At 21.0% G+C, this 23232-nt stretch overlaps 9 protein-coding genes across 9 annotated transcripts; 5 read left to right on the forward strand and 4 right to left on the reverse strand. All coding sequences in view use genetic code 6, as the record gives it.

Annotated features, from left to right (window-relative positions):
• Window positions 1-1477: 1477 nt before the first annotated feature.
• On the forward strand, window positions 1478-1696 carry TTHERM_00720090 (regulator of chromosome condensation (RCC1) protein; the record flags this gene model as incomplete). Its single annotated transcript, XM_001015130.2, has 1 exon — window positions 1478-1696. The coding sequence occupies one exon, from the start codon at window positions 1478-1480 to the stop codon at window positions 1694-1696; it is 219 nt and encodes a 72-aa protein (XP_001015130.2).
• A 231-nt stretch (window positions 1697-1927) lies between these two features.
• On the forward strand, window positions 1928-2362 carry TTHERM_00720100 (regulator of chromosome condensation (RCC1) protein, putative; the record flags this gene model as incomplete). Its single annotated transcript, XM_001015131.2, has 1 exon — window positions 1928-2362. Exon 1 carries the CDS (start codon window positions 1934-1936, stop codon window positions 2360-2362), a length of 429 nt encoding a protein of 142 aa, XP_001015131.2. The 5' UTR covers window positions 1928-1933.
• A 1717-nt stretch (window positions 2363-4079) lies between these two features.
• On the reverse strand, window positions 4080-4822 carry TTHERM_00720110 (protein kinase; the record flags this gene model as incomplete). The annotated part of the gene is made up of 3 exons (XM_001015132.2): window positions 4804-4822; window positions 4230-4730; window positions 4080-4146 (listed from the first exon to the last, which is right to left on the reverse strand). The coding sequence occupies exons 2-3, from the start codon at window positions 4625-4627 to the stop codon at window positions 4080-4082; spliced, it is 465 nt and encodes a 154-aa protein (XP_001015132.2). The 5' UTR covers window positions 4628-4730; window positions 4804-4822.
• A 1048-nt stretch (window positions 4823-5870) lies between these two features.
• On the forward strand, window positions 5871-6436 carry TTHERM_00720120 (hypothetical protein; the record flags this gene model as incomplete). Its single annotated transcript, XM_001015133.1, has 3 exons — window positions 5871-5985; window positions 6185-6298; window positions 6354-6436. The coding sequence occupies 3 exons, from the start codon at window positions 5871-5873 to the stop codon at window positions 6434-6436; spliced, it is 312 nt and encodes a 103-aa protein (XP_001015133.1).
• Window positions 6437-6932: 496 nt separating this feature from the next.
• Window positions 6933-16855, reverse strand: TTHERM_00720130 (transmembrane protein, putative; the record flags this gene model as incomplete). The annotated part of the gene is made up of 21 exons (XM_001015134.2): window positions 6933-7063; window positions 7103-7330; window positions 7384-7596; window positions 7651-7839; window positions 7888-8026; window positions 8114-8931; window positions 9007-9391; window positions 9444-10397; window positions 10451-10582; window positions 10646-10926; window positions 10957-11226; window positions 11521-12865; window positions 12919-13377; window positions 13456-13985; window positions 14772-15087; window positions 15151-15404; window positions 15477-15809; window positions 15867-15998; window positions 16058-16465; window positions 16521-16700; window positions 16753-16855. The coding sequence occupies 21 exons, from the start codon at window positions 16853-16855 to the stop codon at window positions 6933-6935; spliced, it is 7800 nt and encodes a 2599-aa protein (XP_001015134.2).
• A 2654-nt stretch (window positions 16856-19509) lies between these two features.
• Window positions 19510-19720, forward strand: TTHERM_000720140 (hypothetical protein; the record flags this gene model as incomplete). Its single annotated transcript, XM_012798360.1, has 2 exons — window positions 19510-19582; window positions 19638-19720. The coding sequence occupies 2 exons, from the start codon at window positions 19510-19512 to the stop codon at window positions 19718-19720; spliced, it is 156 nt and encodes a 51-aa protein (XP_012653814.1).
• A 491-nt stretch (window positions 19721-20211) lies between these two features.
• Window positions 20212-21350, reverse strand: TTHERM_01473460 (hypothetical protein; the record flags this gene model as incomplete). Its single annotated transcript, XM_001029505.2, has 5 exons — window positions 20212-20375; window positions 20414-20641; window positions 20700-20887; window positions 21118-21138; window positions 21295-21350. The coding sequence occupies 5 exons, from the start codon at window positions 21348-21350 to the stop codon at window positions 20212-20214; spliced, it is 657 nt and encodes a 218-aa protein (XP_001029505.2).
• A 927-nt stretch (window positions 21351-22277) lies between these two features.
• On the reverse strand, window positions 22278-22572 carry TTHERM_001473448 (hypothetical protein; the record flags this gene model as incomplete). The annotated part of the gene is made up of 2 exons (XM_012798361.1): window positions 22278-22464; window positions 22517-22572. 2 exons carry the CDS (start codon window positions 22570-22572, stop codon window positions 22278-22280), a joined length of 243 nt encoding a protein of 80 aa, XP_012653815.1.
• A 56-nt stretch (window positions 22573-22628) lies between these two features.
• Window positions 22629-23062, forward strand: TTHERM_001473449 (hypothetical protein; the record flags this gene model as incomplete). Its single annotated transcript, XM_012798362.1, has 3 exons — window positions 22629-22641; window positions 22709-22925; window positions 23017-23062. The coding sequence occupies 3 exons, from the start codon at window positions 22629-22631 to the stop codon at window positions 23060-23062; spliced, it is 276 nt and encodes a 91-aa protein (XP_012653816.1).
• Window positions 23063-23232: the final 170 nt, after the last annotated feature.

The raw sequence follows: 23232 nt of genomic DNA on the forward strand, positions 1-23232 counted from the left end.
AAATTAAGAGCTCCCTTTTTTATTTTTTTGATTAATAGAACAATTCCAGAATATTTTTTAATCAATTAAATGTTTTTAGTTTTTCATTTAAAATTCCTAAAGCATTTAATGGCTGGGCTTGCGAAAAATGTATGGGATTTAAGTATACCTAAGATTTACTCTTTTTATTTTTAATATACATTACTAGTGATTTAACTAAATAGATACTACGAGATCTTTAATAATAAAAATAGTAAAATATGCTATTAAAAATCCACTAATAGCAACAAGTATCCATCCAATTTTCATTCTTGTATCTTCGTTTTTATCTTAACTATCGTTAACTAACAATGAAGCACACATTTAAATGGTTATCATTAAAATTTCCTAATAATCTACCACATCTGATAAAGATGCTTGCTTTAACATCAATTTCATAGCAAAAATTTTATTTTTAATTAGAGAAAACACCTAATTATTTGAATGAAAACTCATCTTAGTTTTTTTATATTTTAAAGAATAAAGCAAAAATATTTATTAAGAATAACTAAATATTAGAGGATATAAACAAAGTACATAAGATATAAATAAAAGTGAAAGTTAAACAAATCTAGATTAACATCAATTTAATCTTATAAGCGAAAAAAATAAAATTTTTGAAAATTTCTAATAGTGTTTAAAGCAAGTAAATATATAATAGATATCTTATTTTATTTCTGATAAAACCCCTAATTATTTTGATTAAGAAATAAAGCAAAGTGAATTAAATACTTCTAATTCATTGGTTTAAGATGAGAATTTTGAATAAAATAGATAATTTTAGTAATAAAATACAGGAAATGTAAGATTTTTAACTCCACAACTAACTGCTCAAAGCTCTGCAAATTATGAAACTTTTTCTTATCAGATTGGCGATTAATTTATAAAATTTCCTCATTTTGTTAACAATACTGAAACAATCAATACCAATAAATAGATTTTAAAAACCACTATCTAACTAACACCATTCTTGTTAAAGCAATAACAATTTTAGTTAGCAAGTAAACATTTTTAAATAAAAATTTTTATTAATTTAAAAAATATATAGTAATAGGTTTAAATAATCAATAATTAGAGCAACTTGAAAGAAACAAATTAAGATAAAATTTATCACATACTTTTATAAATTAAGTAGGTATCAATCAATTAGTTATAAAATAATAGCTCACTATATAATCTCAGTAAACTAGAGCCAATAAGTATCTTGCTAATAACTCAGAAAAGAGTGTTGATACTACGTGCTCAACTTAAAATCCTTTAATTCTACAAAGTTAAGAATTTAGTAAGAATAAATTATATTTTGATGAAAAAAATGGCAATAGTATTTAATTAAGTAAGGAACTAAATAAATCAATGCGGATAAAAATTTAGCTTAGAAAATATCTATTTATAACAACAGTAGCAGAATAATAAAATAAATGAATTCAAATTTTCAAATTTAAATGACAAATTAAATTAAATGAATAGTGCATTTTAAGGCTTAATTAAAAAATTAGCTCTTGAAAACAATGAAATCAATGAATAAATTTTAAAATCTTTGTCACAAATTTCCACCACATCAAAATAACTCGACGAACGGAGCAATAACACATTCACCTCTTCTGGAAAAGTTTTAATTACAAACCCAAGCGATGCTAGCATGGCTATTGTAGAAAATTAGAATTTTTTTACACTTTGAAACAAATCCTTATACAAACAATCCTAGCTAGAATATAAACAGTAAAAATCAAAACTAAATTTACTAATAAAACTCTCACTAGCATTTTTCTATTGACAATATAAATGGAATAGATTTTAATTCATCTTAATGCTGCTTCTAATAAGAATTAAATGAAATAGAGTTAAGAAACAACTTAATGCATCAATAGTTTGATAAGCAGCATAAAATAAAAGTATATAAGAATATTTAAAAAACATGAAATCATGTGAGTAAAATGAGGTAGAAAAATAAAACATATAATAAAACATTTCAAATAATAATGATATAAATTATTACTAATAAAAAGAGCTAATAGATTAAGAAATATATAGGCAGTAGTAAGAATTATAAGAAATTCTTTTCTAATAAAATAATTCTATACTAACTAGTATCAGTAAATTTAAAACTGAATACTAAGAATTGTAAAACGATGTCAATATACGAAATAAAGTTAAAAAACTTGAATAGTTATTAGCTAAAACAGAAGATTCTAATCATTAATAAGAATAAAATCAAAAAAGAAAGTTTTCTGGTTCAGAAAAAGAAAATAGTTAATTAAATCTTTAGTAAATTGAATAACTCACATTAATTTCAACCACAATAGTAATAGCAAAAATAAATATTACAAACCAAAACAAATTTTGAAGATTAAAAGTTTGATTCTTATATTTAATGCCTTTCAATATAATTATCATAAAAAGAGAGAGATGTTGCTGATCTACAATTAAATTTAGCAGATAAGGAAGTTTAAATATCAGCACTCTAATTAAAAAATAATATCTAATAACTTTAAAATGAATAAATGAAGTAACAGCTTGAAAAGGCATTAAGTATTATTGAAAACATTTAACTATTATCTAGCAATTTCGCAAAGTTAAGACAATAAAAATTTAAGCAAGTAAAAAAGAATTTTAGCTAACCAGTTAAACAAAATGAAAAATTAAATACAAATTGTTAGAAAAAAAACTCATTAAAAAATATAATTTTATATTTTAAAATGTTAATTTAAAATTAATTAGTTATTTATCACTCAAATAAATTTATAATTTTAACAAACTTTAATTTAGTTTACATTTTTAAAAGATATATTTAATGTAAATATTTATTGTATGTTTGTTTATTTGTTTATTTATAATTTTAACTCATTATTTAAGAAAAAATATATCTTGAATAACTTTATCAAAATTTGTTTATTAAAATAACAAAAAATTTAGGAGAAAAGTAAATTTAGTTAAATTTTTACTATAAAAAGAAAGAATAATAGATATTTTTTGTTATTCTAATTAATACATTTAATCAAAAACACTTTCAAGAAAAAGAAACTGAACAAATCAATTTTCAAATAAGTATTTATATGTTTGATGAAGAACTAAAATAGCATATTTTTTATAAGAAATAAACTAATTAGTGATTATTATTTGATAGATATTCTTTTCAAATGTAATTTAATTATACTTCGATATAAAAATTAGCTTTAAATTTGGTTTTATATTTATGGTTTATTATTTTTGAATTAGCTCATCAACCTCATTTAAATTTTTGTTTCTTTATTGCTAAATTAAATTATTAAGAAATATTTATTATCTCAAATATATTTTTTGCAGAAACTGAATTTTGAAACAGGTTTTGTATAACACTTCTAACTAAATTATTTTACATTTAAGAGTTATCTTTAAACAGATCAATCAAGATATCTATTTATTCTTCTAACTACTTCTTTTCTTATTATTCTTTTTCTACTAAATTTTTAATATTTTAAAGAAGACAATCTCTATCATTAAATTGTAAAATAAATTATAATATTAAAGGTGAAAGAATTTCAACAATACTATCACCTATAACAATACATTTATAAATTGATTAGTCCACATCAGAAACGCCATTTATATATCCATATTTTATCAAAAGTTTTTTTAAGTTGATAATTTTTTCGATTTTCCTTACTTGTATTGACTTAAAATTGTACTTTTGTATTTCGCTTTATATTTGTATATTTTTTTCTTAGTTAATGTTGTTCATCTATGAACAAATGTTATTTTATTACTTATGCATTTAGTTGTTTTTATCATTATCAAACTGGTTTTGATTTCGACAGTTTTTTTATTAATTTTGCATTTTAATTTGATAATTATCCTTTATGATATTTAGTTGATTCTAGTTTTTGTTTTACTCAGCAAAATAAATTTATTAATTATTGAATTGATCTTTCTATACATTTTAAATGATTGACCATTAAGACTAATATAATCCTTTTCCATAAGAATCAATAAATGAAAATGAAAAATCATTTTGATTTTAATATGAGATTTGTTAAAGAATATTATTTTATATTTATATTAATTCAGTTTATATTTATTTAAAATCAGGTCTTTTTTTAGGATCTTTTAAAAGGCATCTTATGACCAATTTACTTACATCTTAAAATCTCTCTTAAAATAAAAGTTAATCAATTTTGTTATTATAGTGAATGAGTTAATTAAAGATCTATTTTTAATCACCTTTAAATATTTACTTGCAAGTAAACATTTCATATAAAATTAATCCAAAAGACCAAACGTCTATTTTATCGTCATATACTGAGCCTTTGTTGTTAGCAAATAGTATTTCAGGAGCCATAAAATTTGGTGTTCTTACAATTGATTTTAAATCTCTTTATACCTCTTTAGTTAGTCCATAATCTGATATTTTAGCTATAATTTTTTCTCCATCATTATGGATCAATATATTTTCAGGCTTTAAATCTCTATGCTCTAGGTTTAGTTCTTTTAATATCATCATGCCTTTAGTAATTTAAATTGCAATATCTATAACTTCTAGTGCTTATTCCAAAGTCTAAACTTCTTATTATTTTTTAATATGATAAGTGTAGAGATCCCCTTCATTGCAGTATTCAATCACTATGAATTTCATTTTTTCCGTTTCACTACTTTAATCATAAATTTTGACTAAATTTTCTAAGTTTTCAGAATATTTATCTTAAATCTTTTTTAAGACTTCATAATCTACTTAAAACCTTTATTTAAAAGAATAATTTTAGCGTTTACCATAAATCAAGCTACCAAAAAATATAAAAAATTATGTATTACTTGAATCCTTAAAGTATTCTTTAATTACTACCTGCTATTAATTTTTTAAATCAATAGCAAAAAATATTTACGCCTATCCTCCTTATATTATGGTATTTTTATTTTTTTAGTATGTACTCTTTTATCCTACGAAAATTCTATTTTACATTTATAATTTAATAGATTTACTATTTTTATTATATTTATCTAAATTTAATAATAATAATAACTTTATTAAACCTCCTCCTTCATATAACAAAAAAGGCATCAAATAAATTAATTAATAAATAAATAAATAAAACTATTTTATATTTAATCTGCCAATTTAAATTTATTTTTCTTAATTAGCTTAAATTCATCCACATATTATTGATATCTAAAATAAAATAATTTAATTGGAGCTCTTAGACTAAATACTTTATGTATCCATCAAAATAAATTATTTAGGTTAAAATATATTTAAATTGTCTTCTGTCCTTTAAAAAAAAACATTTGATTCTTACCCTCTAATAAAATAATTAATCATGAAAATAGTTTTTAGAATTCAAAAGAAATATTTAAAAGGAGAGTAAAATTTTTTTATTTTTAAGTGATTAAAATAATCATTAAAAATTTATATGCAAATTTGATTTGCAGATAGTAGATAAATAAATACCTTACATAGGCATGTATTTATTAATAAAATTCTTTTAATTGTAGTTATTTCATGTAATAATTGTAAATATAATGACTTTTAAAAGATATAAAAATGACTGATAGATAAATCAATAAAAGTTATATAATTATCTATGGTTTATTGGTAAAATTTTCATAACACTAATAAAATAATTTGCTATTTAAATATACTTAATTATTAAAACTTATTAAATACCAAATTTAATACGTGTTTAGAGAAGATTATTAAATTTTTTATATTCAGCATATTCATTCATTATAAATATTCAAATCTTTTATTTAATTAATATCTAACTATTTTTAAATCAGTTTTTGTTTTGTTTATAAAAATCAATAAAAACTTTACATTATCAATCTATAAAAGTTTTGCAAATAAAATATAAAAGAAGCTATATAAATAGGAATATTAAGTAATGTCAGCCGAAGTTAAAGCATAATTAGCAGAATCTCTTAATTCTATTCATGATACTTACTAACTTAAATTAAAGACTTTGTAATTAAGATATCAATCTTCATTTGATGAATTGAGTAAATTATAATATTGAATTCATAATTTATAATCAAATGTCAATAAATAATGTTTAAAATTTATGTAAAAGCTAGCTTAAGGTTTTATTTGTGTTATGCAATCTTTTGATAATAAGATATTTTAATTTACCGCTTCAACTAAATTTGAATTTTCAACAAAGTTAGCTTATTTATCATTAAAATTTATTTTATTTTCAAGAATCAGGCATAGAAAATTTAGAAAAATAAGTAGAGGGATATTTGGCTCAAGACAGCAATTCTGGTGATCAAACTAAATCACAATTTAATTTGAACTCTTCATTACAATCTTCATGTAAATTTATTTTTATAATATAGAGTTTGTAATTTTTTATTTATAAATAAAATAGCTTTATAATCTACTTAATATATTACCAATTTAGGAAGCACATTAGGTATTTCAAACATAACTACTACCTAATAAAATAAATGAAAATTAAACTTTATAAATTTTAAACTATATATTTAAGTTTATATCATTCAAATTTAATTTAATTTTTAATGAATTATTAATAAAACTATTTAGAAAATTAAAGTTTTAATTTGATATTTTTGTTATGTTTCTATTATGTTAATTATTTATATATTAAATTAATTTAAAAAAAAAACTAAACCCAAAATAATATTAAATATCAGTATATTTTTGGAAAAAATAAAATAATAAAAACAATTTAATTTTTTTGTCTTTTTAAGTAATATTTCATAATATATTTATTTTAAATTCAATAAATAATATTCTGAAATAAAAATAATTAGTTTTTTATTTTACTTACAGTACAAATAAAGCTTAATATTTAATATAAATATATTATTAATAGGGAAAAATGAACTTTAAAATTGAAGAATCTTTTTAGTTAAAAACAAAATATAAAATAATATGTATTATTAATATTTAATAATAATTTTCTAACATATTATCTATTTCATATTCAGTAAAATAAATTAAATTATTATCTATCCTCTTGGTTAACAGAATTTAATTTTATTTATTCATTAGAGTTATCCTCTTTATCTTTTTAACTCTCTTTCTAATCCATTTCTATATTTAATTCTTCGAATCCTAATATTTAATTAAAAAATTTTATGATTAAAAAAAAACTATTATATATATTACATTAAAAAAGAGGAGATTAGTTTTTCTAGCTGCTATATACAGTATTTGGGTTATTTTCATTATCTTTATCAATGTAATCGTATTCAGAGTTTAATTTGTGTTAATTTTCAATAGCTAAGTATTTTTGTTTTAATTTTATTAATGTATTAGAGTTATCCTCTTTATCTTTTTAACTCTCTTTTTAATTACTTACTAAATTTAAATCTTCAAATTCTAATATTTAATTAAAAAATTTAATGATTAAAAAAAACTATTATATATATTACATTAAAAAAGAGGAGATTAGTTTTTCTAGCTGCTATATACAGTATTTGGGTTATTTTCATTATCTTTATCAATGTAATCGTATTCAGAGCTTAATTTGTATTAATTTTCAATAGCTAAGTATTTTTTTTTTAGTTTTATTAATTTATTAGTGTTATCATCTTTATCTTTTTAACTCTCTTTTTAATTACTTACTAAATTTAAATCTTCAAATTCTAATATTTAATTAAAAAATTTAATGATTAAAATAAAACAAATAAAAATATTACATATAAAAATAGGAGACTAGTTTGTCTTGCTGGTATTTACAGTATTTGGGCTATTCATATTATTTTTACGAAAATAATCGCTTTCAGAGTTTAATTTTTGTTAATTTTCAGTAGCTAAGTCATTTTGTTTATTTTATTTAATAGTCTAATTAATCTACTAATCTTTAAATAGCCTTTTATGATTTTTACCTATAAATTAAATATATTAAATATAACAAATAAAAAGAGTTTTAATACCTATTTATATCTTAACACCAGATAATAAAAGATCATACTTTTTCTCTTCACTAAGATTTAAAAATTCTTAAAAAATTCTTTTTATTTTAGCTTTCAATTACGGATTAAATTTTTATTTTTGAAACTTTTGAACAAGTGACTTTGTATAAGAAAATTTTTAAAAAAATGAAATGATAACATTCTTAAATTACATTAAAAGTCCTATAATAACTCTTTTAATTATTACAATAATAAACCAAGCATTGATTGTGATTATAATTATAATAGAAGTGATTACATAATAACTGAAGGGATTATTGCTAATGAATAAACAAAGTAATACAGAAATTGAACACACGTTTGTTTGATAGAAATCAACTGTATTGTACCCGCTCAAACGATAGGGTTATAAAACATTAGATCCTATCCCATAGAGAGTAATCACCAAAAAAATTAACACTCCTTTAATATTAGTATCTTGGGAATAGAAGTTAAGAATTATAATGATTAAAATTTTTTCTAAAATTTTCACGAATTCCCAATAATATTTTTGGCTTTTATACTCTCTGTATAAAAAGCCATATTTCTTATATACTTAAATGTTTTGCAAATCATTTTTATTTTTGTATAGTATATAAAAAAGTCCAATAGGTATAATAAAAGCAAACACTAATAAGCAAGGAGCTACTAAGGTAGAACTATAGGTTTAGTGCTGGCTAGTGTTGCATTCATAAGTTATATTATAAAGTATATAACTAGAATCTCCAATTACCCTGCATGAAAGAATAGCTATCATTTGAGAAACTAAATCAGGCTAAACTAAAATAAATATAAAGATCGCAGCAGTACAAATAGAATAATAACGAACTTTTATATTTGTAAATAGCCTTTATAAAATTAAACTAAGTATAAACACCATTAAATAGCCAATTGGAACACTTAGAGTAAATAGTAGTTTAAGATATATCATTGGAATATCTGTTTATATATCTTTTAATATACATTCAGCGGAATTCATTTATTATCTTACAGGTGTTCCTAAATACTATGAAGTATCAAATATATCTTTTGTTGATAAAATTTAGTTTATATAAATAAATAAATAATCTTGATAAATTAAATAATTTTAATTTTTTTTACCTGTAGTTAATTTTATATTGAAAGTAATAATTGATCCTATTATTTGTAAATAGTTAATGAATACTTTAATATAAACACTAGCTTTTTCTCCATTTCTAGATTTTCTATCTTTTTGGTTATCATATTTGACATTTAATTTAGATTAATATTTAGTCTCTTTTAATGAAGTGATTTGATTATTCTTTAATAAGTGGCTTTTCAGAGCTACTTAAAAAGCATTTATTGCTTATTCCTCTAAGTCTCCTTTTATGGCAAGTCGAATTGAAAATAAAGTCCAGATTACTATTAAGATTGCTTTCCATAATAAAGCACTCAATTCTTTACATTACCCACATTAATAAGATCCAACTTTAGAATAGCTTTCTCCCCAATAGCTTCCATAAATCTTATTAATTTTAAATTTATTGGTAAAGTAATATTAAAAAAATTGTATTTACATCACATTCTTCACATAGAGGTCCTATGTAACCTTCTAAGCATACTTAATTACCATAAGTATTTCCAATACAGTTTGAAGGCTTATTTACACACTCTATAACAAGAGGATTACTTTCATCTTTTCTCCAGAATCCTTAATTTACATATATAATTCCATTTTAGCATTTTGCTCCAGAAGGACATGAATAACATTATTGTTTATCGAGAGAGTATTTATCTTATTCACAGACAACACATTCTGTATATGTATTGTAAATATTCTGAATTTCACCATAATTACAACTTCTAAAATAAACTTCTAATTCATAAGAATAGTTAGACTCAAATTAATTAGTTTATTTATTTAAAATTTTTATAACATCAGATTTGAACTCAATTATTGCTTATGAATTTGGAATCCCTATTAATTACATACCTTAAAAAACAAATTATTTCTATTTTAAATCAACAAATGCTGCAGAATTTCCTCTAATGTAATAATTTGATATATTTTTTGTTTTGGTGCTAAATTATGCTTAAATTATTATTTTATCAGCATCTAATGGAAATATTGGTATAGCTGTTTAATCTTTTAGCTAAAAAATTATATCTGGAATTTAAGCTCCACTTTTAATATTTGATAAAATTAAAGAATTAGTTGACTAATTGAAGTATTTATTTAAATTTGTAGTCATGATTAAACCTAAATGATCAGGATATGAATTGATATTATCTCCATAAAGAGTGGCCTAGTTATTCAATATAATGCTTTAAGAGTCTATAACTGGATTTATACCTAGATTATTAATGCATCCTCCGATAACAGCATTGTTATTTGATAGATTTGTTTTATAAATTTTGATCTATTACTGTACTGTTGATTCACTTTCTGAGCTAATAAATAAAGCCCCACCACTTCCATTTAAAGATTGATTGTCAGTTATTTAGCAATTAGACAAAGTTAAAGTAAAAACCTATTAATTGTATGATTAAAAATTTTAAATTATTTAAAAAAAAGAAGTATTACATCATCTGTTTAGGCTTTTAAAAACATAGCTCCTCCATCTGATATGGCAGTATTTCCAATCATTTGAGTGTTTTATATATAATTAAGATTAGAAACCAAACCATTAATTGATATAGCACCACCGATATTGGCCTATTTTTAAATAAATATTTAAATTACATAAAAGCTTGTATGATATTAAATTATTTTAAATACTTTTGATTCTAAAAACATAGAGTCAGATATAAAAAATTGTGTTTAGTTCAACTAGAGTATAGAGCCAAAGCATAGCATGCAAATTATTTTCTAAAATATTGTTTATTATGATATTTATAATTTAGATTAATATAGTGATATAAGTGCTCCTGAATTTATCAGAGAAATCTAGGATTGTAATACTCGTTTTGAGGATATCTAATTTATGTTTATAAATTAAGATTCTTCAATTGTTAGAGATCCTTAATTGACGCTTATTAAGTATGTGGAAAACGTAGAGTCTTTAATTATTAATCTTTAAATTATAATACTTGTATTAATAGCATTAATTAGAAGAGGGGAAGTATTTTGTAAATTTGTTATAATTAAATTTTAAAATCCACAATCAACAATTGAAAGGATAGATTTTTAAAGTTAAAAAAATGACACTTATTAGATGTCAGAAAGCAATGTTATTTGATTCAAATAATCAGGATAGGTTTAGTTAAAATTATTATTATTAATATTAAAAAGAGTAACATTAGAATTTTAGGTATTCAAAAAATATGAGTTGGTCTAGCCTAAAATATTGGTTAACTCTCCTTCATAGAATAGAATCTAGCTTAATAAATTCTAATTTTCTGATTATCTGAATATTGATTAAAAAAAAAATTTAATATTATATTTAATTTTCATTATTTTATGGTAATAATTTTATGTTAATAAATATTTTTATCGAATCCATTGATTAAATGGGCACCTTGTGCTCATAAAAAAATCAAAATTTATAAAACACGCACTAGTTAAGCATAATTTAAAACCATTTTTATCTTAAATTAAAATAATTTACATTATTGAAATCGAGGAAGAATAAGAACTAAGTGTATAGATATTACTAAAGTTAGATGATTTACACACAAAATTTAAATTTGAGTTTTGTGAATTTATGTAAAATGCACCACCATCATTCTAAGCATAACCTTCTATAAATGAAGATTTTTCTATAAAAATATTTGTTTCTGAACTAAGACTCTCTAAGTAAATAAACGAGCCTTAGCTTGCTGTGGATTGACTAAAATTTGAAGAAAGAATTTACAAATTGTTTGATTTAGCTCTTAAGCAACCTCCTTATTATATTAAAGTTGTTACATTATCTGTGATATTAAATGAAGATTGCTTGCAATTAGCGTTAATGATGGTTATATTTTGACCAACTATATATTGAAAATTAATGATACTACTAGATACTGAATTAATATATTGGTTATTAACTAAATATATAGAACCTACTGGATTAATTGCCTGAATTGCAGAAGTTGAATAAGTTTAGGTATTAAGAATTGCATTTAATCTATTTTAGCTAAAAATTGAGTTTCTAATTATTATATTAGAAGTATAAGTGGAAGTAATTAAAATTGGATTAGCTTAGGAGCTATTTTAATTTTATTCAAAATATGAACTTGTGATAACTACTTTTGATAAATTTATTACTGAATTTCTATAAGCTTTATTTCTTATTACTAAAATAGAATTACTTATTGCTTTTATATAGCTTGATTATAGATTAGTTATGTTAATCTTTTTTACTTCATTGAAAATTAAACATCCACCATACTCTCTATTGACTAAATTATCAAAAAATTTTTTTTCATTTAAGCAAGAAATATTGCTAATTGAGACTAGAGAAGATTAGGATAATGAACAAAATGCTATTTCTTATTGGTTTTTTACTGTAACTTCAGTTATTAAAACTGAAAAAATTTGTTCAGTGAGAACTAATTAAGTAATTCCGAGGTAGATATCTGATTAAACTTAAGAAGAGGGAAAGTAAGAATTATCAGTGAAATTTAAATAACTCATATTTAAAGTGTGTTAGGGAAGAGGATTTATTGAATAAATAGCATCAAAAAAGAGATAATTGTGTGTTGTATAAAATGAGTTATTGTACATAGTTATATTCTAGAACTAAAATGTTTTATTTTTTTGTTAGATTGTGCTCACAGTTGAGAATATCTATAAATTACAAAACTGATTATTGGATATTGTCATATTAGCTACATTGAATTCACCAGCTTCAAATAACTAACCAGAGAATTGTGGATAGTAAGTTTAATTTATATCGCATAGATTACTTTAAATTATAAAAGTATCAATAATAACATTAACATCGCTCTCTTAGGTTAATATACTGAAATTTTCACTTAATTTACAGCTATCAATTAGAATATTTTAAAGTACAATCTATTTAATATAATAAAAATATTTCATTTTTAATTTACAGTTTAAAAAATTACCTATTAAGAATTATCGATTGTTATTAAAGTTGATGTATTTGAAAAATCTAAACTTTGTAAGTTTATATTTTTAATAGTCAACAAAGAATTATTTATTTAAATAAAAAAACAATCAGATGTACTATCTGTAGAAGATATACTTATGTTATCTATAGTAGCACTTGAAATAATACCATCGAAATAGACCCCACACTTTTATTAGGAGCTACTAATAATAAAATTAATAAGTATATCATCAATGTTTAGCATAAATAGACCCGAGAATTGGAGCAACTAATTTACATTAATTTAAGCAAATTGATTATTATTATTATTCCAGCTCTAAATTGTTAAATTTGTTTATGCAAAAACTTACAAAGTTAGCAGTTCATTGTAAAATACCATCTAATTTTAGTTGCTCACTAATATATTAACGTTTAGAATTTCAAATCCGTTTATTAATTCGAAATATTATTTAACCTAAATTTTAAATAGAAAATATTATTTTTAAATAGAAAAATACTTTGGTAAAATATTTATTTTAATCTAGAAATTTACTAAAAGTAAAGTTGAAATTATACTCAAAGAAGTTGTATAAGGCTATTCAAAAGAACCTATCCCATATATACTTTTAGTATCAGTTGTTTCAGTAGTATTAAAATAAAACTACATTTAGCATTTCTAAGTACAACTAGGCAAATTTTAAAGACATTATCCAATAGGGAAAAATGTATTACTATATTAATACTAAATAAATAAAACCTAAGTCTTTTCTATATACTGAATATTATTTCCAACATCTGCTAAAGAAGGAGACTGGAAATGCATAAATAATTCAAATTATTAAGTGACTGTATTAAAACTCCATAAATAAACATCTCCGCTATTTTAATCTCCAACTCCAAACATATTAATTGTATTGAATACATTTAAATAGTATGGATTTGACTTTAGTTTCATTAATGGTTTAAATATTTTATTAGAGAAATTATAGCTAATTAAATTGTAATTACCACAAACTATTATTAGAAATTTATTATTATCAGTATGAAATAATTAACCAATTATTGAGCCAGAACAATTGGACGCTTTTTTTTTTTAAATGAATAAATAAATAAAATAATTTTAAAAATATTTTATTATTATTTTTAAATTAATGAAAAAAAACTTTTAACTTGTTGGGATAGGATTTGATATTTCATTAGTTTGTTTTCATCTAAAATATAGCAAGATGCCATTAAAAAATTCCGTCGTTTGGAATTAACTTAAAATGAAATAGATTTTTTAATTATTTACTAAAAAATCAGATTTTTATATTTTATAATAGAATTAAAATTAATATTTTAATTTATTATAATTTCAAAAATACATAATTTTTTTACATCAAAATTTTTAAATTTAGCTAAATTTCCTGTAGCGGGGTAAACAAAATACAGGATTTTGGGGCAATTTCTGTAGCGATTAAGAATTTCTAAATTTTTCTTAAGAAAAAAAGAATGAATTAATCATTCATTCTAACATCAATGAAAATTTTTTTAAAACGGGGATATAGAAATTTCTACCCCACGATAAGATTTTGATGCAATTTTTGAAATTTGCAATCAAATTAAATTTTTTTGAAGAAAAATTTTTAAAAAAGGCTAAATTTAAAAATTTAATAGAAAAATCATAAAGATTGATATAAATTAAAATTATTAATATTATTAATTAAATTCTATTATAAAATTATTTATTTTTATATAAATCATATTCAAAGGCATCAACCATTCAAAAAAATAGTGATCTCAATTCACTAAATTTTTGAATGGCATTTTGCTATAAAATGAAATTAATTCCCATTTTGAATTTTATGTTTGATTTTATTGTAAGATTACCTATTGAGTATTTGAATGAAAAGTCTGTTGAATTCCAAACAAAAATACTTCCATTAACAGCTATTCCAACGATTTCTTAATCTTCTTAGGAATAGAGAGCATAACTTGTATTTTGATTATTTTCTTCTACTTTATTTGAGAGCAATTTAAACGATTATTAAGAGGAAATATTTATAGCATAAAATAAGAAATTTTCATTATGATTTTTTTAAGTTAATCCTACAATAACCCAAATAGCTTGATTAATATCTTAGTAGGGATCAATATTGAAGCTTATTGAACTAAAATCAAGATTTAACTAACTTAATTTGTATACCTGTTTTTATATTTATAATAACTTTAATATTTTTGATTAAGATAGAAAGAAAGAAATAATTACTTAAGGAGTGAATGATGAGTCCATTACTTTATAAAATGCTAAGTTTATGGTATCATGCATAGCAATAAAACATGTATTACAGTTTTTTACAGAAAAAAATGTATTTTATCTTTATTTGATACTCGAAAAAAGAGGATAAGCAAGGATAGATTTTAGATTACTTGGAGAATCTTTAGTGACTAAAATTTGATCATATGTAGCAACAGCAAAGTATATTTCTTAATTGAGTTAGAAACTAAATGTTTTTGTAAAATCTATAGAAGTAAAAGCTTAGGTTTTATAGTATAATGGTTAAAGTAAATTTATTTTTGAAATTTTATTTTTACCAAAACGAGTGAGCTAAGTGCTTGTACTATATGAATAAACAAATACAGCTGATTTTATATTTCTATAATAGCTGTATGGTGTTAAAAATTATTGACTTTCTTCCAAATGATACCATTCATAACTTAGATCTCCAGGTGGTTAAATAGTAAAAGGTTGATTGATATTAGCAAAGCTAAAAGAATCATATGTATTTGTTTTCTAATTATAGACAAAATTTAAATCTATTCTATAAATAGACTTCTTGGTACTTAGGTATAAACTGCCTTAATTATTTTTAGAATTTATAAAGGTTAAACTGATTATTTCATCTCCTGATGGACAATTTGGTAGATCTATTTTTTAAAATTTTAAGAAATTTATAATGAAAATTATTATTATTTTTAATCTACAATTATTCTGAATTCTTTTTATTTAATTTGATTATAAATTAATGATCTAGTAAGCCCTGATTTGACAATACTCTCCTGCTAAAAATATAATATCGTAACTCTAGTGGAAATCTATTAACCTATAATTACCATCTATAAAATAAAATAGAGTGAGATATTATTCTTTAAAAGACTTAAAAAATAAGTTATACAATTTGTAGAATAATATCCATTGAATGAGAATTCTAAAGTTTTAAAATCAATTGACCAAGTATAAGCACCAGTTACATCAATTACTACTATAAAATTCTAACCATTTTAAAGCTAAAGTAACTTTGCAGAAGTAATATGATTACTAGCGTCAGAATTAAAAGGTGAATTATTCAAAGTTAGAATTTATTTTCCTTCTACAAAGTCAACAACATATAATAAATATGTATAACTTCTTAAGACACAATAATTAGATCCTTCCATTAAATGCATACCTTTTAAATCACTGAATGGTAGTGTTTATTTAGCTTCAAGAGTATAAGGATCTGCATATATTAGCTATTATGAATTCAGAGCTAAAATTTGATTTCTTTATAGTACATACTCCATTTGAAATATAATGTATTTAGCTTTAATAAAATAAAAATTGTTTTAAAAAAGTATAAACTATTTATTTAAATTTACGTTAAACCACATTCACAATATTATCAATTTCACTAGAAATATCATTGTAATATACTATACTCTAAGTCTATATGTTAGTCACTCCATCATATTTATAAAGTATAGTGTTTATCAAAAGTATATTAGTGTTAGGTAACTTCAAATAATTAGAAGGAGTATAGCCGACTAAATATTTAGCCTCTGTTTTTAAAAATTTATATCATAATGTATTAAAATATTAATTTAATCTTACGGTACTACCTAGAAAATGCTTAACAAATTTAAGCATTTAAGTTTTGTATTGATTACAATAAGATTATGACTGTTAAATTCAAAGTAAAGAATGATTTACTCATATTAATAGATATTTCTTCAACCTTCTATTATTACTATTTTTAATTCAAATATGGGTTTTGAGATAAGATTATTGAATTATTTCGTGGATAGTTTTTTGAATAACTTCAAATGTTTATCGATTATTATTTTTGATGATTCTTATTCTTTTCTTTTACTATTTTTAATTCAAATATAGGTTTGAGATAAGATTATTGAATTATTTCGTGGAGAGTTTTTTAAATAACTTCAAATGTTGATTAATTATGATTTTTGATGTTTCTTATTCTTTTCTTCTTATATCTCAAATTTAGGATTTAAATGTACACTCCTATTATTGAAATTAATCTAAAAAAACTAAAAAATATTCTTTCAACCTTCTATTATTACTATTTTTAATTCAAATATAGGTTTTGAGGTGAGATTATTGAATTATTTGATGGGGTGTTTTTTAAATAACTTCAAATGTTGATTAATTATTATTTTTGATTTTTCTTATTCTTTTCTTTTATTTTTATATCTCAAATTTAGGATTTAAATGTACAATTCTTATATAGAAAAAACTAAAAAATATTTTTTCAACCTTCTGAGATATGATTATAGAATTATTTCGTGAAGAGTTTTTTGAATAACTTCAAATGTTTATCGATTATTATTTTTGATGTTTCTTATTCTTTTCTTTTACTATTTTTAATTCAAATATAGGTTTGAGATAAGATTATTGAATTATTTTGTGGAGAGTTTTTTAAATAACTTCAAATGTTGATTAATTATTATTTTTGATGTTTCTTATTCTTTTCTTCTTATATCTCAAATTTAGGATTTAAATGTATTATTGAATTATTTGATGGGGAGTTTTTTAAATAACTTCAAATGTTGATTAATTAATTATTATTTTTGATGTTTTTTATTCTTTTCTTCTTATATCTCAAATTTAGGATTTAAATGTACAATTCTTATATAGAAAAAACTAAAAAATATTCTTTCAACCTTCTATTATTACTATTTTTAATTCAAATATAGGTTAAGATTATTGAATTATTTCGTATAGAGTTTTTTAAATAACTTCAAATGTTGATTAATTATGATTTTTGATGTTTCTTATTCTTTTCTTCTTATATCTAAAATTTATGATTTAAATGTACACTTCTATTATTGAAGTTAATCTAAAAAAACTAAAAAATGTTCTTTCAACCTTCTATTATTACTATTTTTCATTCAATTTTGGTTTTGAGTTCAGATTATTGAATTATTTGGTGGGGAGTTTTTTAAATAACTTCATATGTTGATTAATTATTATTTTTGATGTTTCTTATTCTTTTCTTTTATCTACAATATATATCTACAAAGCTACCTCTAATAACAATAAAGTACTATCCTCAAAATTATTAATATAAAAAATTTAAAGTAATTTTTTTAAAATTATTTAAGTATAAAATAATTTTTACCATTTTAATTTTATAATTTTAAACTTTAATATCTCTTTAAAAAAATAATTCAAACATATATATTATTGATTCAGTAAATTCAAATTAATAAAAATTTGAATTACTGAATGCTTATTTTTAAATAGATTTTTGATAGCTTCATTAAATTAAATATATGTTTCTATAATTAAAAAAAAATTTTTCAATTCAAAATGAAGGTTACACTAATATATTAATTATGTTAAAAATAAAATGAATCAAGTAATTATTATAATATTTTAAAATTCATTTATAATCTTTAAAGAATAAATATTTAGAATCTTTTTTATATTTAATTTGTTTCATTCTTTTCTTTCTGTATCGAGATTAAATATGTTCTACTAAGAATCAAAATAATATTTTGACTTTCTTTTTCTATTCGTACTATCTAGGTTTTAGTTTACGTTATATATATTTATTTGAGATAATTATTGTTCAACTTTTTAGATGTTTTTACTGCTTGGTTGTGTAGATTATAAACTATGACTACCATTGTAAATGCTTTAAGAAAAAACAGAGTTCCTTTTTCTTCTATTTATTTACCAATTTATTTATTTTTAAGAATTAATTTGTGGCTGGCCTTGTACATTAGGAGTTTGGTAGATAATATTAATTGATTATATTGCTTCGTTATTATCTAAATTCTTATCCAGATTGTTATTATTAACTATATTTTAGTCTATTTTTTTGTTAAGTTATACAGGTGAGGATTTTAAGATAGCTGGTTATAACTAAGATTTACTCTTTTTATTTTTAATCTACATAACTAATGATTAAACAAATTAATAAATAGATACTATGAGATCTTTAATAATAAAAATATTAAAGTATGCTATTAAAAATCCACTATTAGCAACAATTATCCATCCAATTTTCATTCTTTTATCTTCGTTTTCATCTTAAATATCCTTAACTAATAATGAAACACAAATTTAAATAACTATCATTAAAACTTCCTAATAATCTACCACATCTGATAAAGATGCTTAACATCAATTTCATAGCAAAAATTTTAATTTTGATTAGCGAAAACACCTAATTTTTTGAACGAAAACTTTTCTTAGTTTTCTTAACAATATAATTCAAGATAAAATAATAATAGTAATTAACTAGAAAAGCTATCAATAGTGGTCAGAGAAATTGAAAGAACCCACTCTCCAACTGAATCATCATCAGGCATAGAAAATTTAGAAAAATAAGTAGAGGAATATATGGCTCAAGACAGCAATTCTGGTGATCAAACTAAATCACAATTTAATTTGAACTCTTCATTACAATCTTCATGTAAATTTATTTTTATAATATAGAGTTAGTAATTTTTTATTTATAAATAAAATAGCTTAATAATCTACTTAATATATTGCCAATTTAGGAAGCACATTAGGTAATTCAAACATAACTACTACCTAATAAATTAAATGAAAATTAAACTTTATAAATTTTAAACTATATATTTAAGTTTATATCATTCAAATTTAATTTAATTTAAAATGAATTATTTATAAAACTATTTTGAAAATTAAATTTTTAACTCAAAATAGTGGTTGATTTATGATATATTTGTTATGTTTCTATTATGTTAATTATTTATATATTAAATTAATTAAAAAAAACTGAACCCAAAATAATATTAAATATCAGTATATTTTTTGAAAAAAATAATATAATAAAAACATTTTAATTTTTTATATCGAAGTAATATTTCTTAATATTTTTATTTTAAATTCTATAAATAATATTCTTAAATAAAAATAATTAGTTTTTTATTTTACTTACAGAACAAATAAAGCTTAATATTTAATATAAATTTATTTTTAATAGGGAAAAATGAACTTTAAAATTGATAAATCTTTTTAGTTAAAAACTATAAAATAATATATATTATTAATATTATTAACATTTAATAATAATTTTCAGATATTTAAAGTATTATCTATTTCATATTTAGTAAAATAAATTAAATTATTATTTTTATCCACCTATTTAACAGAATTTAATTTTATTTATTCATTAGAGTTATCCTCTTTATCATTTTAACTCTCTTTCTAATCGATTGCTATATTTAATTCTTCGAATCCTAACATTTAATTAAAAAATTTAATGATTAAAAAAAACTATTATATATATTACATTAATAAAAGAGGAGATTAGTTTATCTCTCTACTATTTACAGTATTTGGGTTATTTTCATTATCTTTATCAAAGTAATCGCATTCAGAGTTTAATTTTTGTTAATTTTTAGTAGCTAAGTATTTTTGTTTAATTTTATTAATTTATTAGAGTTATCCTCTTTATCTTTTTAACTCTCTTTTTAATTACTTACTAAATTTAAATCTTCAAATTCTAATTAATATTTAATTAAAAAATTTAATGATTAAAAAAAAACTATTTAAAATATTACATAAAAAAATAGGAGATTAGTTTATTTTGCTGGTATATACAGTATTTGGGCTATTCATATTATCTTTATCAGAGTAATCGCTTTCAGAGTTTAATTTTTGTTAATTTTCAGTAGCTAAGTCATTTAGTTTATTTTATTTAATAGTCTAATTAATCTACTAATCTTTAAATAGTCTTTTATGATTTTACCTATAAATTAAATATAACAAATAACAAGAGTTTTAATACTTATTTATATCTTTAAGCCAGAGAATAAAAGATCATACTTTTGCTCTTTACTGAGATTTAAAAATTCTTAAAAAATCCTTTTTATTTTAGCTTTCAATTATGGATTTAATTTTTATTTTTGAAACTTTTGAGCAAGCAACTTTGTATAAGAAAATTTTTAGAAAAATGAAATAATAACATTCTTAAATTACATTAAAAGTCCTATAATAACTCTTTTAATTATTAAAATAGTAAACCAAGCATTGATTGTGATTATAGTTATAATAGAAGTCATTAAGTAATAATTGAAGGGATTATTGCTAATGAATAAACAAAGTAATACAGAAACTGCACACACGTTTGTTTGATATAAATCAACTGTATTGTACCCGCTCAAATGATAGGGTTATAAAACACTAGATGCTATCCCATAGAGAGAAATCATTATAAAAATTAGCACTCCTTTAACATTAGTTTCTTGGGAATAGAAGTTAAGAATTATAATGATTAAAATTTTTTCTAAAATTTTCACGAATTCCCAATAGTATTTTTGGCTTTTATACTCCCTGTATAAAAAGCCATATTTCTTATATACTTAAATGTTTTGCAAATCATTTTTATTTTTGTATAGTATATAAAAAAGTCCAATAGGTATAATAAAAGCAAACACTAATAAGCAAGGAGCTACTAAGGTAGAACTATAGGTTTAGTGCTGGCTAGTGTTGCATTCATAAGTTATATTATAGAGTATATAACTAGAATCTCCAATTACCCTGCATGAAAGTATAACTATCATTTGAGAAACTAAATCAGGCTAAACTAAAATAAATATAAAGATCGCAACAATAGAAATAGAATAATAACGAACTTTTATATTTGTAAATACCCTTTATAAAATTTAACTAAGTATAAACACCATTAAATAGCCAATTTGAACAATTAGAGTAAATATTAGTTTAAGATATATCATTGGTATATCTGTTTATATATCTTTTAATATACATTCAGCGGAATTCATTTATTATTCTTACAGGTGTTCCTAAATACTATGAAGTATCAAATATATCTTTAGTTGATAAAATTTTAAAAATTATTTTCATCTTAAAAAATTTAGTTTTTTAAATAAACAATCTTGATTGATAAATTAATAATTTTAAAATTAAAAAATTTTAATTTTTTTTAACTGTAGTTAATTTTATATTGAAAGTAATAATTGATCCTATTATTTGTAAATAGTTAATGAATACTTTAATATAAACACTAGCTTTTTCTCCATTTCGAGATTTTCTATCTTTTTGGTTATCATATTTGACATTTAATTTAGATTAATATTTTAAGGAAGTCCTTTGATTGATCTTTAATAAGTGTCTTTTCAGAGCTACTTAAAAAGCATTTATTGTTTATTCCTCTAAGTCTCCTTTTATGGCAAGTCGAATTGAAAATAAAGTCCATATTACTATTAAGATTGCTTTCCACAATAAAGCACCCAATTCTTTAAATTACGCACATTAATAAGATCCAATTTTAGAATAACTAATTCCCCAATAACTTCCATAAATCTTATTAATTTTAAATTTATTGTTAAAGTAATATTTAAAAAGTTGTATTTACATCACATTATTCACATAGAGGCCCTATGTAACCTTCTAAGCATACTTAATTACCATAAGTATTTCCAATACAGTTTGAAGGCTTATTTACACATTCTATAACAAGAACACAAATGGGAAATTAAAGTTTTTAAACAGCTCATAAAATTTCATTATATTTAAAGGAAATCTAATCTTTAAAAACATAAGATAGTATAAGAAACTGGTGATATCAAGGGTGTTACAGACATATAAAAATTTCCAAAAAACACAGAAAGTACAATAGATGATATCAAAGATGTAGATATTCCTTATCCTACATTAGCTATTTATTAAGCAGCCTAAACTTAAGATTAAAACAAATACACATAGGGAATAAGATCTTATGAATGTGTAACAACAGAAATAGAATTTTAATATCTAAAACTTTTGTCAACAATAGTTACATTTATTTTAGAGTTTTTTATGTTAATCGAGGGATTAATTAAAATGATTATAGTAGAATTTGATTATTATTATTAGGTCATGGTATATTGATCCTAAGTAAAACCAGAAATAGAAATACTGAATATACCTATTTTAATGGAAAAAAATAATGTAATAAAAACAATTTAATTTTTTTTGTCTTTGAAGTAATATTTCATAATATATTTATTTTAAATTCAATAAATAATATTCTTAAATAAAAATAATTAGTTTTTTATTTTACTTACAGAACAAATAAAGCTTAATATTTAA

This window comes from Tetrahymena thermophila (genome assembly GCF_000189635.1).
Source record: "Tetrahymena thermophila SB210 genomic scaffold scf_8254592, whole genome shotgun sequence".
NCBI classification, from domain to species: Eukaryota; Ciliophora; class Oligohymenophorea; order Hymenostomatida; family Tetrahymenidae; genus Tetrahymena; species Tetrahymena thermophila.